The sequence below is a fragment of the Acanthisitta chloris genome, unplaced genomic scaffold, assembly GCF_000695815.1.
Source record: "Acanthisitta chloris isolate BGI_N310 unplaced genomic scaffold, ASM69581v1 scaffold1384, whole genome shotgun sequence".
Taxonomy (NCBI): domain Eukaryota; kingdom Metazoa; phylum Chordata; class Aves; order Passeriformes; family Acanthisittidae; genus Acanthisitta; species Acanthisitta chloris.
The window spans coordinates 1-12,570 of NW_008669628.1; the positions used below are offsets into that span (position 1 = coordinate 1).

The 12,570-nt window shown below is 55.5% G+C and overlaps 1 protein-coding gene across 1 annotated transcript in view; it reads right to left on the bottom strand.

The window, feature by feature from the left end:
• Positions 1 to 2,003: 2,003 nt before the first annotated feature.
• LOC103800968 (transmembrane protease serine 9-like) overlaps positions 2,004 to 12,570 on the bottom strand; it is a gene marked incomplete at its 5' end in the record, with an annotated part of 13,283 nt that continues 2,716 nt past the window's right edge. The window contains 18 exon segments of the mRNA XM_009073363.1: positions 2,004 to 2,402; positions 2,843 to 2,979; positions 3,466 to 3,731; positions 4,083 to 4,254; positions 5,081 to 5,197; positions 5,288 to 5,636; positions 6,155 to 6,291; positions 6,889 to 7,160; positions 7,593 to 7,764; positions 8,072 to 8,375; positions 9,145 to 9,281; positions 9,421 to 9,695; positions 10,299 to 10,471; positions 10,968 to 11,026; positions 11,029 to 11,061; positions 11,064 to 11,075; positions 11,381 to 11,422; positions 12,394 to 12,570. The exon segment at positions 12,394 to 12,570 is cut by the window's right edge and continues 4 nt beyond it. Of these exon segments, the coding sequence (XP_009071611.1) occupies positions 2,241 to 2,402; positions 2,843 to 2,979; positions 3,466 to 3,731; positions 4,083 to 4,254; positions 5,081 to 5,197; positions 5,288 to 5,636; positions 6,155 to 6,291; positions 6,889 to 7,160; positions 7,593 to 7,764; positions 8,072 to 8,375; positions 9,145 to 9,281; positions 9,421 to 9,695; positions 10,299 to 10,471; positions 10,968 to 11,026; positions 11,029 to 11,061; positions 11,064 to 11,075; positions 11,381 to 11,422; positions 12,394 to 12,570 (2,996 nt within the window).

Consider the following 12,570-nt stretch of genomic DNA (forward strand, 5'->3'; position numbering starts at 1 on the left):
ACAACTCGCGGCTGCAGCGGGAGAGAGCCAACATGTGACGGGAGGGACGAGCCGCGGCGCTCCCTGCCCCACGCGGCAATAAACCCTCGCTCAACCTTTCGCATCCAGTGGCTTTTATTACCACCGGCCCCAGCAGGGAGTTTGCCACCTCCTGCCCTTCCCAGCGCTCCAGACTGGCCGAGGCTGTCGGTAAATCCCTGCTGAGAGTGCCCTTGGCCAGGATTCCAGCACGGAGCCAGCCAGCAGGTAGTTACTCCATCCCTTCTCATCAGTGGAAAAGCTGCTCCATGTGCCACTTTGGTTCTTGCTTCCCTCGTGCCCCTAGAGTTGTGTGTGGGGCTCACTTTGGGCATTGCAGGCTCTGGCTCTGCCCCAGCACAGAAGCTGAGGCTCCAACAGCCTGGCAGAGTGTGGTGCAAGCACAGCTGGGTTGGGAACAGCGTTGGGTAGTACTTTATTTCTGTGTAGAATAAAGCACCTTGTGTGGCTGTGATGCTCTGTGACTTCTGGCTGGGCTCTGGCACAGGCATTTCTACCTCAAACCAACCTTCTGCAGGTGTTTTTTTGAGGGAGGAGCAGGTCTGCAGTAGAGGATGTGGCTTTGTGCTGGGGCTCAGCTCACATCAATCTTCTGCAGGTGTTTTTTTGAGGGGAGAGCAGGTCTGCAGCAGAGGACGTGGCTTTGTGCTGGGGCTCAGCTCACACACCTCTCCTGGCAGGGTGGGTTTGTGCTGTGCTCTCAGCAGTGTGTGCAGCAGCTGGAGGAGGAGAGTTGTTGGAGATTAACAGTGCCCATGACCCCGTGGAGAGATGTTTTGAGATCTCTTCCTTTGAAGCTGTTCTGTATTTTGTGAGGGATGGCACAGTGTGCTGGGGCACAGAGACACACACTGGGTGATGTCTCCATATCTGCTAGGACATTGAGAGGGATGTGAGAGAACCTGATCTCATTTAATCTCCAGTATGGTGGTTTCTCTGAAGGGACTAAAGTGCTCTCACACAAGGTGAACTATGAGGAGATCACTGGGTGTTTGAACATACTCAAACTGGAGTTTCCCTTCCAGATGGCACAGAATGACTCCTTGAAAATAAAGTGCTTTCAGCTGTGTTGGCTTAGGGGCCTTTTTGCTTTCCTTTATGGCTGTGTGATTTCTGTGGCACTGTGTGTGTAGCACTGCAGTGCTGGGAGCAGCCCACAGGTATTCCAGCCATGGATCTGAATGCCTGAGGGTCTCCCACCTTGCTGGTGCTCTGGTTGGGAAGGTGGTGGATCTCAGTGCCAGCTGGGACAGGAGAGACCTCTTGCTATGCTCAGATGCAGAGCTTAAACACCAAAACTGAGGAAGGGGTTTGGGGTATGAGCAGCTGTTCAGTTCTGGTGGCTGAATCTCTGGGGAGGTTTCTAGGCTCAGCACATGAGCTCTGCAGCTGCTTTTCTTTTGTGAACAAAGGTGTCTCCATGCCTTGTGCTAACCACAACAACCAAACTTGTATACTTGTGCCACTATCTCAGCACTTTGAGTTTTTCCCTCCTGCCTTAACCAGAACAGTGTGGCCATGTCTTAGTCTTTGTCAGTTTAATCACCTGTTCCCTTAGGCAAAAGGAGCTGGAGGGTGTGTGGGAAGCCTGTCCTGGTGCTCTAGTACAGGTGAGGGCCTGTGCAGTCTGAACTCCCAAGTGTTCTAGTCCTGTCTTCTCTTGGGGCCGAATGGTGAGGCAGGAGGTCACCACTGAGCTCTCCAGTCCCACACACTGAGTGGCAGCAGCAGCAAACCCTTCCCCAAGCCACTGCACAGCACAACATCGGTGTGGTAAGGTCTGAGGCTTCTGCAGGGGCAGAACTCTGGGCTGGGGTGAAGTTCACTGGTCTCTTGGCTTGGCTTTGGAATGGCAGTTCACAGGCAAAGGTCAGCCAGACTCAGTGAGCCTCTGGCAGATGTTTCAGGCACCTCTTCAACAAAAAGATCAGGATTAATGCTTAGGATGTTTGGCCAAGTCTTAGGATGGGACAGGCCTCATTTATTTATAGAAAATGGCTAAAATTTGTACTTTTCTATGCAAAGCAGTTACCAAATGCCCTGGTGGCACACCCAGCAGGTCACACACATTGGCATTTGCTTAGTACCTGCAAGGCCATCTTCACCCCTTTGCAGCATCAGAAAAAGTACCACAGCTGAGGGGTTAGTGCCTCCTCTGTCACTCCTCGTCCACAGCCTTCCCTGAGTGGTGAAATGCAGCTTCAGAGCTTGAGGTTCTGCACAATCCAGCCCTGGACAGCTGTGACTTTGGTGTAGACACCAGGGAAGTATGGCCTGGCACAGCCATAGCCCCAGCTTGTGATTCCTGCCAGAAACCACTTCCCTGAGGGTTCTTTACACGCCAGGGGTCCACCTGCATCACCCTGCAGAGAGAGCAGAAGGGTCCAGTGTCAAGCCAGAGGCACTGCAGCTCCCCAGCTGTGAGATGTTCCTTCTCTCTGGGACGTGGACATGACCTGTTCTCCCCTCTCCAGGAGCCCCAGGCCAAGCTGAGGACTGCTCAGGGCTGCACCTGCATGCACAGTCTGAGGTTGGGGTTCTGGAACATGCAGGAGTGTGTTTGGAGGTACAGCAGGGTCATGGAACAGGCTCCATGCTATCCCTGAGGTCTCTCTGTGTGCTTTTCCCTGACCTGGTGTGTGGGACAAGCAGCACGAGGTGCTTGCAGGATGGACACGGATAAAGGCAACAGCCTTTAGGTGATGGATGGACAGACAGCTGAGCTAGGGGAGGCAGAGCAGGACCCTCCTGGGGGAACAGTTTGCTGTGACCCTCAGCCACAGTTTGCTGGTCCCACACTCACTGAGCAGCTGTCGACGGTGCCCTGAGGGAAGCCAGCACACACCATCCTGCTGCTGATCTGCACAGGGTAGAACTTTTTGCAGGCCTGGTCTCCAATCACATTCACTGCTGCTTTTTGCAGGTGCTTTGCCATGGTACCTGAGGAGACAAGTCTTGCTGTTAGCTGGTGCAGAGCACACGTAGGTTAGACCCTGTGGCCTCACTTGCTGCCAGGGGGAAGAGACCTGCTCTGGGCAAGTGAGCCAGGCCTGGATCCTCCCCAGCAGAGCAAGCACAGGAAGGTCCCTGGGACATGTAGTGTGTCAGGCAGCAGTGCTGACAAATGGTACCAGGGTGGTGTTTGCGCTGCGGGAGCATGGCTGGAGCAGCTGCTGTGTGATGGGGAGCACAGTGCCTGAGAGCTTGGGGAGGCTGCAGGAGGGCAGAGGTGTGACCAAAGTACAGTGCCTGGCAGCTGGGGAGGAGATGGTGGTGACACCAGGCCTTGCCCAGCTTGGTATCTCCTGCAGGGTCCAGCCTGGCACGGGGAGTGCTTGGAGCAGTGATGTGGGAACTGGTGGCTTACAGGGTGAGTGGCACTGAGCTTGGCCATCACGGGTGTGACAGGGCCCTACCAGGCAGTACCTCCTTCCTTTGTGGAGCCCCAGCCTGTGATGAAGCATCTGGCCCCTTCATGGAAGACGTGTGTGCTGGCTGGGAGACATATGGGCCTGATGGTGCTGGTGAACCTGATGGGTGTGCTGAGCTCCAGCAGTGCCACGTCGTAGTCCAGGCTGTACACGTTGTAGAAGGGATGCTTGTAGATACGGAATATCTTCTCCATCTTGCCATCCGTGCCACTCAGGAAGGGGGTTCCTAGAAAGGCCACCCACATTTTGGGGTCACTGTAACTGCAGAAAGACAGCAAACCTGGCTGTTAGGGGCATGGCCTCACCGGGAGGGCCAGACCTCCACTGGTGGGGCTGGGATGTGCTCTGGCCACACCTGGGGAGGCCAAGAGCCCTGTGTCCAGCACACTGGGCATCCCAGGCCTTGCTCCACTCCTTCCTCTTCACGCTTACCTGCAGGGGCACATCTGTGGCAGGGAGTGTGTGTGTCCCCTGGGGCACAGGGAGTGTGTGTGTCCCCTGGGGCACAGCATCCCGGCCGAGGATGCCAAATGTGATGGAGGGGAAGGGCAGGTGGGCTGGTGGGGCCGAGGCCAAGAGCCAGGTGGCTTCAGTAGCCCAGCTGAGACTTACATGTCGAAGCAGTGAGCTGCAGAGAGCAGCCAGCGGTCGGCGATGAGGACAGCCCCACACTTGTGCTCCTTCCGCCGCAGCCACAGGCTGACCTGCCAGGGCCATTCTCCTCGAGATGCACTGCTGCCTCCCACGATCTTGCTGGAGGCCAGAGCAGCTGTGGAGCCACAGTCTGGGACAGAGGGAGAAGCACCACGGGTTTAAGTGACCATAAGTGAAAGGAATCTGCCTGCCTTCCTCAGCCTGTGCCGTGGGACAGCCTTCCTAGGGGACATGCACAGGGCACATCTCATGCACAGGGCATATCCCGTGTAGGATGTGATGGAGTCCACTCAGCTGAGCCAAGGAGTATGTCTGGCACGCAGGGTATGGTTTGGGAACTTGTTAGAGTCATCAAGGTTGGAGGAGATCGAGTCCAACCATTAACCTGTCACTGCTGTAATCCCTAAACCCTAAACCATGTCTTCCAGCTCCAAATCCAGATGCCTCAAACACTTCCAGGGATAGTGACTCCACCACCTCCCTGGACAAACCTATTCCAGTGCCTGAACAACCTAACAGTGATCTTGTCACAGATCACACCCTCCAGGGATGAGCTTTGTGAGAAGGGAACGTTTGGCTGGACTGGCTGAGTTGTCCCACAGCTAGGAATGTACAGTCCAGGGATGACAAGACATTTTCTGGGCTGCTACTTTGTGCAGAGCTGTCTTGCCATCTTGTGCTACTAGACTGACTGGCCAGAGGGCTGATGAGCTGGGAAATGGTTCTGTTTGTAGCAGAGGGAAAGAAGCCACATTTTTCTGGCAGAAAATTTAGACCCTGCTTTGAAAGGTCAAGGAAGGCTCATCCAGCTTTATCTTGGTTTAGGCTCTGGCACAGCAGGTAGGACCTGGACCACAGTGGGTTGGCCCAGCCCTGCAGTGTCCAGCGTGGGGCCCAGGACAGCCCATGGGAATGTGGTGGGTGGCACTGTCTGGGTGATGCAGAGCAGGACTCACCACAGTCGTGCTCGTCGAAGCCGTTGCTGCAGTCCACAACACCATCACACTCAGGGTTCTCTTTCCCAATACACACCTTGCTGGAGCACGAGAAGGTGGAGCTGGTACAAGGCACCACTGGAAGGCAATAACCCATGGTCTGCTCAGCACCCTCTGTGCTGGGATGGAGTTCTCCTACCACCATGTCAGTACATCTGTCAGCTTTACCTGGGGCATGGGGGGGCTTGGGAGGCTCAGTTGTTCTCAGAGCTGTGGAGGTTTCACTCATGGTTGTGTTCATTCCCACCGTGGTTTTCCTGACTGGACTTGCAGTTGTTGTGCTGGGCTGGGTGGTGGCTGTGGTGGATGTTCTCGTGGTGGCTGAACTGGAAGGGATGCCTGTGCCAGGACTGGGCAACTGGGAGATAGTGTCCAGGATCCAGTCTGTGAGTTTGGTGACTCTGGAGTACACACCAGGGTTCATAGCCTGGGCACAGCCAATGCCCCAGCTCACAATGCCAGCCAGGTAGAACACTCCTGGAGTCACCTCACAGGCCAAGGGCCCACCTGAGTCTCCCTGTGGAAGAAGCAAGGCAATGGCTGCTCAGTCCAATCTCCCCCAGACAGGTCTACATGGACCTGCCCCTCAGCCACACCAGGACTTAGCTACCCCCAGGCTTTCTGCAGCCCTGTGGGTCTGTCTGCTGCTGTGCAGTGTGTGTGTGAGGCATCAGGCTGAAACTAGGGTCGCTGGCTCAACCTGGCTGCACACACACAGGTGGCATTTGCCATGAGCATTCCTAGCTCCTGTCAGCACCTTTCCACAGCCACCACCAACTGCCAGGGTCTCACTGCCACCAGAGACCTGCTTCATCTGGCCAGAGTGCTGGGATGTTGGGTTAAGTCATGCACAACTTGGTGGAGCTTTAAGATCCAAGGCAGTGGGATTGGGTGTTGTGCTAAGGTACATGTGAATCACACAGCTTGGCCACAGCAGCTCAGGAAATAGTTCACAGGGATGTGCTGAGGCAGAGGTAGCCTAGCCCAATTTTCTGGAACAATCCACAGAGGAGCCAAGAAATCCCACACTCTTACCTGGCAGGAGTCTACCATCCCCTCCAGGAATCCAGCACAGATCATTCTGTCGGTGAGGGAGAAGTTGTAGAGGAAGTCACAGGTGTTCTGGTCTATGATGGCCACAGAGGCTTTCTGCAGGGTCTCAGGCTTGGTGCCTGCATGAAAACCATGGGATTAGTGAGTGCAGCAGAGAGGAGTGGGAACCAACAGCTTTTGGAATGCCCCAGCACATATTGGGAAAACAGGCTCAAATCTCAACAGGAACAGTCCTGGTTCCCACCAAGCTGCTCTCTCCATTTTCCTGTGTGCTGGTGACTCCTAAATAACTGCAGTTTAAGGCAGTGTTCTGTGTCATAGAATCAGAGAATCAACCAGGTTGGAAGAGGCCTCAAAGATCATCGAGTCCAACCCTACTGTGGTCACCAGACCATGGCACTAAGTGCCACATCCAGTCTCAGCTTAAAAACCTCCAGGGATGGTGAATCCACCACCTCCCTGGGCAGCACATTCCAATGCCTGAGCACTCTCTCTGTAAAAAATCTCTTCCTAATATCCAACCTAACCCTCACCTGGCAGAGCTTGAGTCTGTGCCCTCTTGTCCTGCTGCTGGTTGCCTGAGAGAAGAGCCCACCCCCCCTTTTTTCTTGCTGAGTCCTGTGTTTCTATCAGTCCCTGCCCACTCCCAGCACTGTGGGTCACCGTGGCACAGGCTGTGCTGCTCAGGGTGTCACAGGTCACACACCACTGCTTACCATTGCCCTCCTGGAGGTCCCCCCAGCCAGAAATGAGGCACTTCTTGCCCACAGGAAAGTTCTGCTCAGCAGGTGGGAGGCACACAGGCTGGATGTATTTGTTGAAGGTGAGAGGTGTTGCCAGCTCGAGCACAGCCACATCAAAGTCCAGCATCATGGGGTTGAAGAGGGGATGTAGGATCACTCTTGTCACATTGACTTTCACTGCATCCTCCTCTGTGCCGTTCAGGGATGTTGTTCCCACGTAGGCTTCGATCTCCTCTGGGTCTGTCCTGCAAATACACACTCCTAAACACGTGTGCCTGCACATATCCCCTGGCATGAGTCCTGCCCCTGAGCCTGCAGACAGCACACAGCACAGCCACCCTGCTCAGTCAGGCCCAGGGAACTGTTTCCATCAGTGGTCCCTGTGGGATGTCTCCTGAAGAGCAAGGAAACAGGTAGTAACAATCCTCTCCATCCTCTCCTCACCTCCAGAAATTAGTGCTCTCAGGGAGGTTCTGGCACTCAGATGGTGTCTCTATATTCACTAGGTCTTTATGGATTTGGAGATTTTGATTTTTCTAAACTTGTGTTTTAGGATATTTTTTTAACCCCCACGTCAACCCAAAAACTAATGCCCAACTTGTGTTCTTGTTCTCCCCAGTGCCACAGTGTGGGTTTGGCAGCTCTGCACAGCAGCATGGGCAGGGATGGGCTCTTACTCATTGAAGCAGTGAGCTGCTGACAGCAGCCAGCGGTCCCCGATGATGGTGGCTCCACAGAAGTGGCTTGAGTATTCTTTCAGGCTGACTTGCCAGGGGATCTCTCCTCTGGAAGCATCTGTTCCTCCCACGATCTTGCTGGGCTTGGAGAACCCAGGTCGTCCTCCACACTCTGAACAAAAGCCAAAGCATGACTTGTGAGTGCTCCTCACACAAGACAAGCAAGGAGAGGCTTTTGCTCTCTCTAACCTGTAGGTCTGAGCAGGGACAGGTTAGGGCTGAGGAGTGCACAGTCAGTCACAGAAGCAAAAAAGCTCATGGAACTGTGCAGTACTGAGTGTCTTTGCCAGGCTGCTCTGGGGCAACCAGAGAGTGTCACTTGTGCCTTGGCCCTCAGCACTTAGGCAGAGGTTGTGTGGCTCACCCCATGGAGTGAAGAACAAACCTGACATTTGGACCTGCCAGGATGGACCTCATACCTTGTGGTCTCACTGCAGTCACTGGCTTGCTGGCACCTGGGGCTGCTGAGGTTCTGGGACTGGTGTTGAGTTCTTCAGCCCTGACCATGTCACTGGTAGTACTGGAGTGTACTGGAGGGACATTGTGGGCTATGGAGGTGGGGAGGGGAGAAATAGCATCCAAAATCCAATCTCTGAGCTTGGTAACACGTGTGTAAACCCCAGGCCTCCTGGCTTCAGCACATCCAATTCCCCAGCTCACGATTCCTGCCAGGAAGAACCTGCCAGATGGTTCTTGGCACACCAGGGGCCCACCAGAGTCACCCTGCAAGAGAAGGCAGATGGTGAGCTCTCCCTGGGGGTGCACTGCCCACCCTCAGCACCCCTCTGCCATCTGGGATCTCTCTGTCCCTCTGTATCCCAGCTCTCTTCACGTTTGCTCCAACCTAGTGATGAGCAAAGCACCTCCCACACCAGTTTGGCTGCTCTGTGTGGGCACAGTCCTGCTGTTCAGCCTGGTGCCCTTGATATGCCAGAAGAGCACAAGAGCATCCTCTATAAAATCTAGGGTAAATCTACTGCTTAAATCACGTGTTAAATGGCTGCTCTTGAAGGTTAGGCCTGGCAGCCCCTGACCAGCAGATGATGGATGTTCCTGCTGGCTCACAGCCCAGGGAGCCCACGCTCCTCTTGGCATCAGGTTTGCTTGATTGGGCCTGTGGTTCCCTGGTCAGTGCTTTGGTATTGTGGGGCCCTGTGAGTGTCCCTGATGGATGTGTGGTGTCTGTGACACTGGCAGTGCCATCTGGATTTTGATTTTGGCCCTGGTACTTTGATAGGCCCAGCCCTGGTTACAGCTCAGCAAGTACAATAGTTAGTTAGCCAAAAGAGCCCCTTAACAGGCCCTAAGCACTAGAGAACATCTTTGATTATGTCTTCTGCAGTGCCTGATCCATGCTTGGGTCCAAGGCATGGCCTCAAACCTTGGGGGTGCCCACAGTGTCAGATGTGCTGCTCGAAGTGTGGCTTGGTGCACACTGGGAGGGAACAGACTCCTGCAGAAAGGTGTGTCAGCTTCCCCGGGCAAAGCTTACCTGGCAGGAGTCAACTTTCCCCTCCAGGTAGCCAGCACACATCATCCTGTCTGTGAGGACGTGGCTGTAGAGGCTGGAGCACAGGTTCTGATCCAGCAGCTCCACTGTGGCTTTCTGCAGGAACTCAGGTTTCACCACTGAACGAGAAAGACATGAGTGTGAGCTCAGTGCAGGGACCAGTGGCCCATAGCCAGCCCAGCCCAGCCCTGTGGGGCCTAGTTCCCTTCCCTGGTGCCTCCTGCCCCACTCACACCCCACCACATCTGCTCTGCTTACAGAAATCCTCCTTGAGGTAGCCCCAGCCCGAGATGAGGCACTTCTTTCTGGTGGGGAAGTGGTGGCCAGCATCTGGCAGGCACACGGGCTGGATGTACTTGGTGAAGGTCACAGGCCTCTTCAGCTCCAGCACAGCCACGTCGTAGTCGGCCGTGTCGGCGTTGTACAGGGGGTGGGGGATGATCTGGGCAATGCCCATTTTCACCGCGCCGCTCTCGGAGCCTCGCAGGGAGGTGGTGCCCGTGTAAGCTGCCCACATGGCTGGGTCCTGGAACCTGAGGGAGACACAGCAGGGACCGTGGGGACCTGCAGCCACAGCATCACCCAAGGCATCTGCTCTGGGACTCTGTGCTCTCTGGGGCTCCCAGGGACTGGGGAAGGAAACCAGGTGTGATGGAGCAGTGTGGTGCAGCTTGAGCAGATCAGAGAGTCGTCAAGGTTGGAGGAGAACTCTAAGATCATCAAGTCCAACCATTAACCTGTCACTGCTGCAACTCCTAAACCAGATACTCCAGTGCCAGAGCCAGACACCTCTTAAACACCTCCAGGGATGGTGACTCCACCACCTCCCTGGGCAATATCCCAGTGCCTGAACAGGACAGGGAAAACATTTCTCCTAACATCCAATCTGACTCTGTCCTGGCTCAGCTCAAGGCCATTCCCCCTAGTCCATGGCAGGACAGACATCCCCCACCTCTCTCCAACCCTGTCAGGGAGTTGTAGAGCCATGGGGTCACCCCTGAGCCTCTTCTGAAGGCTAAACAAACCCAACTCCCTCAGCTCTTCCTTATACGACGTGTTCTACACCTGACTGTGCTGCCTCGACGTGCCAACCCTTGGCAAGGGCTGAGGGCTGAGGCTCTGTGAGCAGAGCTTACTCGGTGAAGCAGTGAGCAGCAGACACCAGCCACTTCTCCGTGAGGATCGCGGCGCCGCAGTAGTGCTCGTTGTTCTCCCGCAGACTGACTTGCCATGGGAACTCCCCTCGGGATGCCTCTGAGCCTCCCACTATCCTGCTGGCAGTCTGCATGGCAGGGCGGCTCCCACAGTCTGGAAAGGAGCAGAGAGGGAATGTCAGGGTCCACACAATCTGGGGGCAGCAGGGAAAAGCTGCTTCAGCTCCACGTGTGCTCCCAGCACATGCTCAAGCACCAGGATGGTGCCAGGATGTCCTGGGGCATTAACCTGCAGGTTTGGAAAGAGCACTGCAAAGCACTGACCCATCACAGCATCTTCTCTGAAACTTCTAGAGCAAGAAAATTTGGGGAGAAGCATTCGGACTCGTTTGATGAGCTCAGTCACTGCCTCGTGATCTGCTCCCTGCTGGGGATGTGGCCATGGTGCCAGCCCAGTATGAAGATGGGTCTTGGCATGACCCTTTGCAGTTGGTGGTGGGACTAAAGAACTTCCAGGGCACAGGTGTTTACTGTTGGTCTGAAAAGTTTTGCTCTGTCCCTTTCAGTACCAGTGGTGTCACACCTGTCAGGGGCTGCAGCAGTGGCTTGTGGCCTGTCCCCCATGTCCAGGAGAGCTGCTGAGAGGGACTCACAGCCCCTTCCATCAGAGGCATCAGCACAGCCTGTTTGGCTGTTGCATTCAGGGTTTCTTTCCACATGCACTGGGTGTTGTGACAAGTGAATCTCCAGGGCAGCTCCCTGGGGTCAGCAAACCTGGAGTCACTCTGCAGCCCTCTCAGGAGCTCCCTGGGACTGTGGTGTTCCTGTCACTCTGCTCCCTGGCAGGGCAAGAGTCCCTGCAGGATGGTGCTGGGAGCAGAGCTGCAGCTCTTGTCGAGCTCTTGTCCCTCTTGTAGAGAGAGAAAAGGGTGCAGGTCCCTGGGCCATGAGGCTAGGAACAAGATGTGGCCCAAATGCCTCAGCCAGGCTGCTGAGGAGCAAGAGAAGGAGGCTCAGGTCAGGCTGCAGAGTGCAGGTGACTCTCCCTGCTGCCTGGCTCTTACCTGATTTCAGCCCAGGTCTGTGGGAAGAAACCTTGCTGGGACCTGTGGCAAAGCAGAAGGAGTGGGAATTAGGGCAGCCCAGCCAGGAGCCCTGGAGCTGTGCTGTCCCCAGGCTGGGGCTGCCACAGGCTTTGCTGCATCTTCTCCTCCCACCTGGAGATCCCTTGCCTTGCCCCATGGCCAGCAGCCCCTGATGGGGACACTCACTCCACCACGGAGCAGGGGAGGAGCAGCTGCTACAGCCTGGGAGTGACTGCAGGTGCAGGGAGAAATTCCCTGAGCTGTGGCAGTGAGCTGCCTCCCACATTTCTGAGCTGCAGCTATGCAGGGCTGTTGCCTAAAGCCAAGGGGAGTTTGTGCACTCTCCATTTGGGCTGCACAAGGCTCCCGAAGAAAGATGCAGGGACCCTGCCCGTGGTGGCTGAGGGAGCTCAGAGGAGCTCCCCAGGCACATGTTTGTTTTAAATCCACCTGACCTGGAGTCCTGTGGTCAGATGTGACTCAACAGTCATTGAAGGAAAGGAGAATTTCTTGTCAGGTGCTTTGGAGAGTAAGTCAAATATGAGAAGCATCTACCTAAGCTGGAATTATTGCTACAGCTCTGAGGACTGCCAGACAACCAGCAATTAACCTCCTCAGGCCCTTGGGCTGGTTTCAGGTGCTGCAAGAAAAGCCAAAGAGGCTGCACTTCATGCTTTAGGCTCTGTGGTTGCCGTGGGCCCTTCGAGCTGCTCTTGCAGGGCAGAGCAGCAGGACAGTGTTAGTGTTGGAGAGGGATTTGGGCACCCCCCACATATCTGTTGGGCAGCAGCCAAGATCCAGGCTGGTTTCTGCTGCTGTCTGGAGCAGCTGGGACTCAGGACTCCCATTTCTGGGCACAAAGCCTTGGCTGAATGTCTCGAGCTAAAGCCCTATGGGAGTTGTGTGCTCTGAGACAGAGGTAGTGGCTCTGCTGGGTGACCTTGGGTGGCAGCAGCCCCAGCACAGAGCACCCAGGCACAGGAGGAGCTCACCTGTAAGAGAAGCTGAGGAGATGGTCCCATAGTCAGCCAGGGAGAGCCCCTGATGGGGCAGGGCAGCTGCCAGCCCATGTCTGAGAGCTTCCTCCTCCAAGGTGGAGCTCAGGGCCTGGGAGTCCTGCGGGGCGAAGCGGAGCCGAAAACGGACGATCACGCTGGAGTTTCCATTCC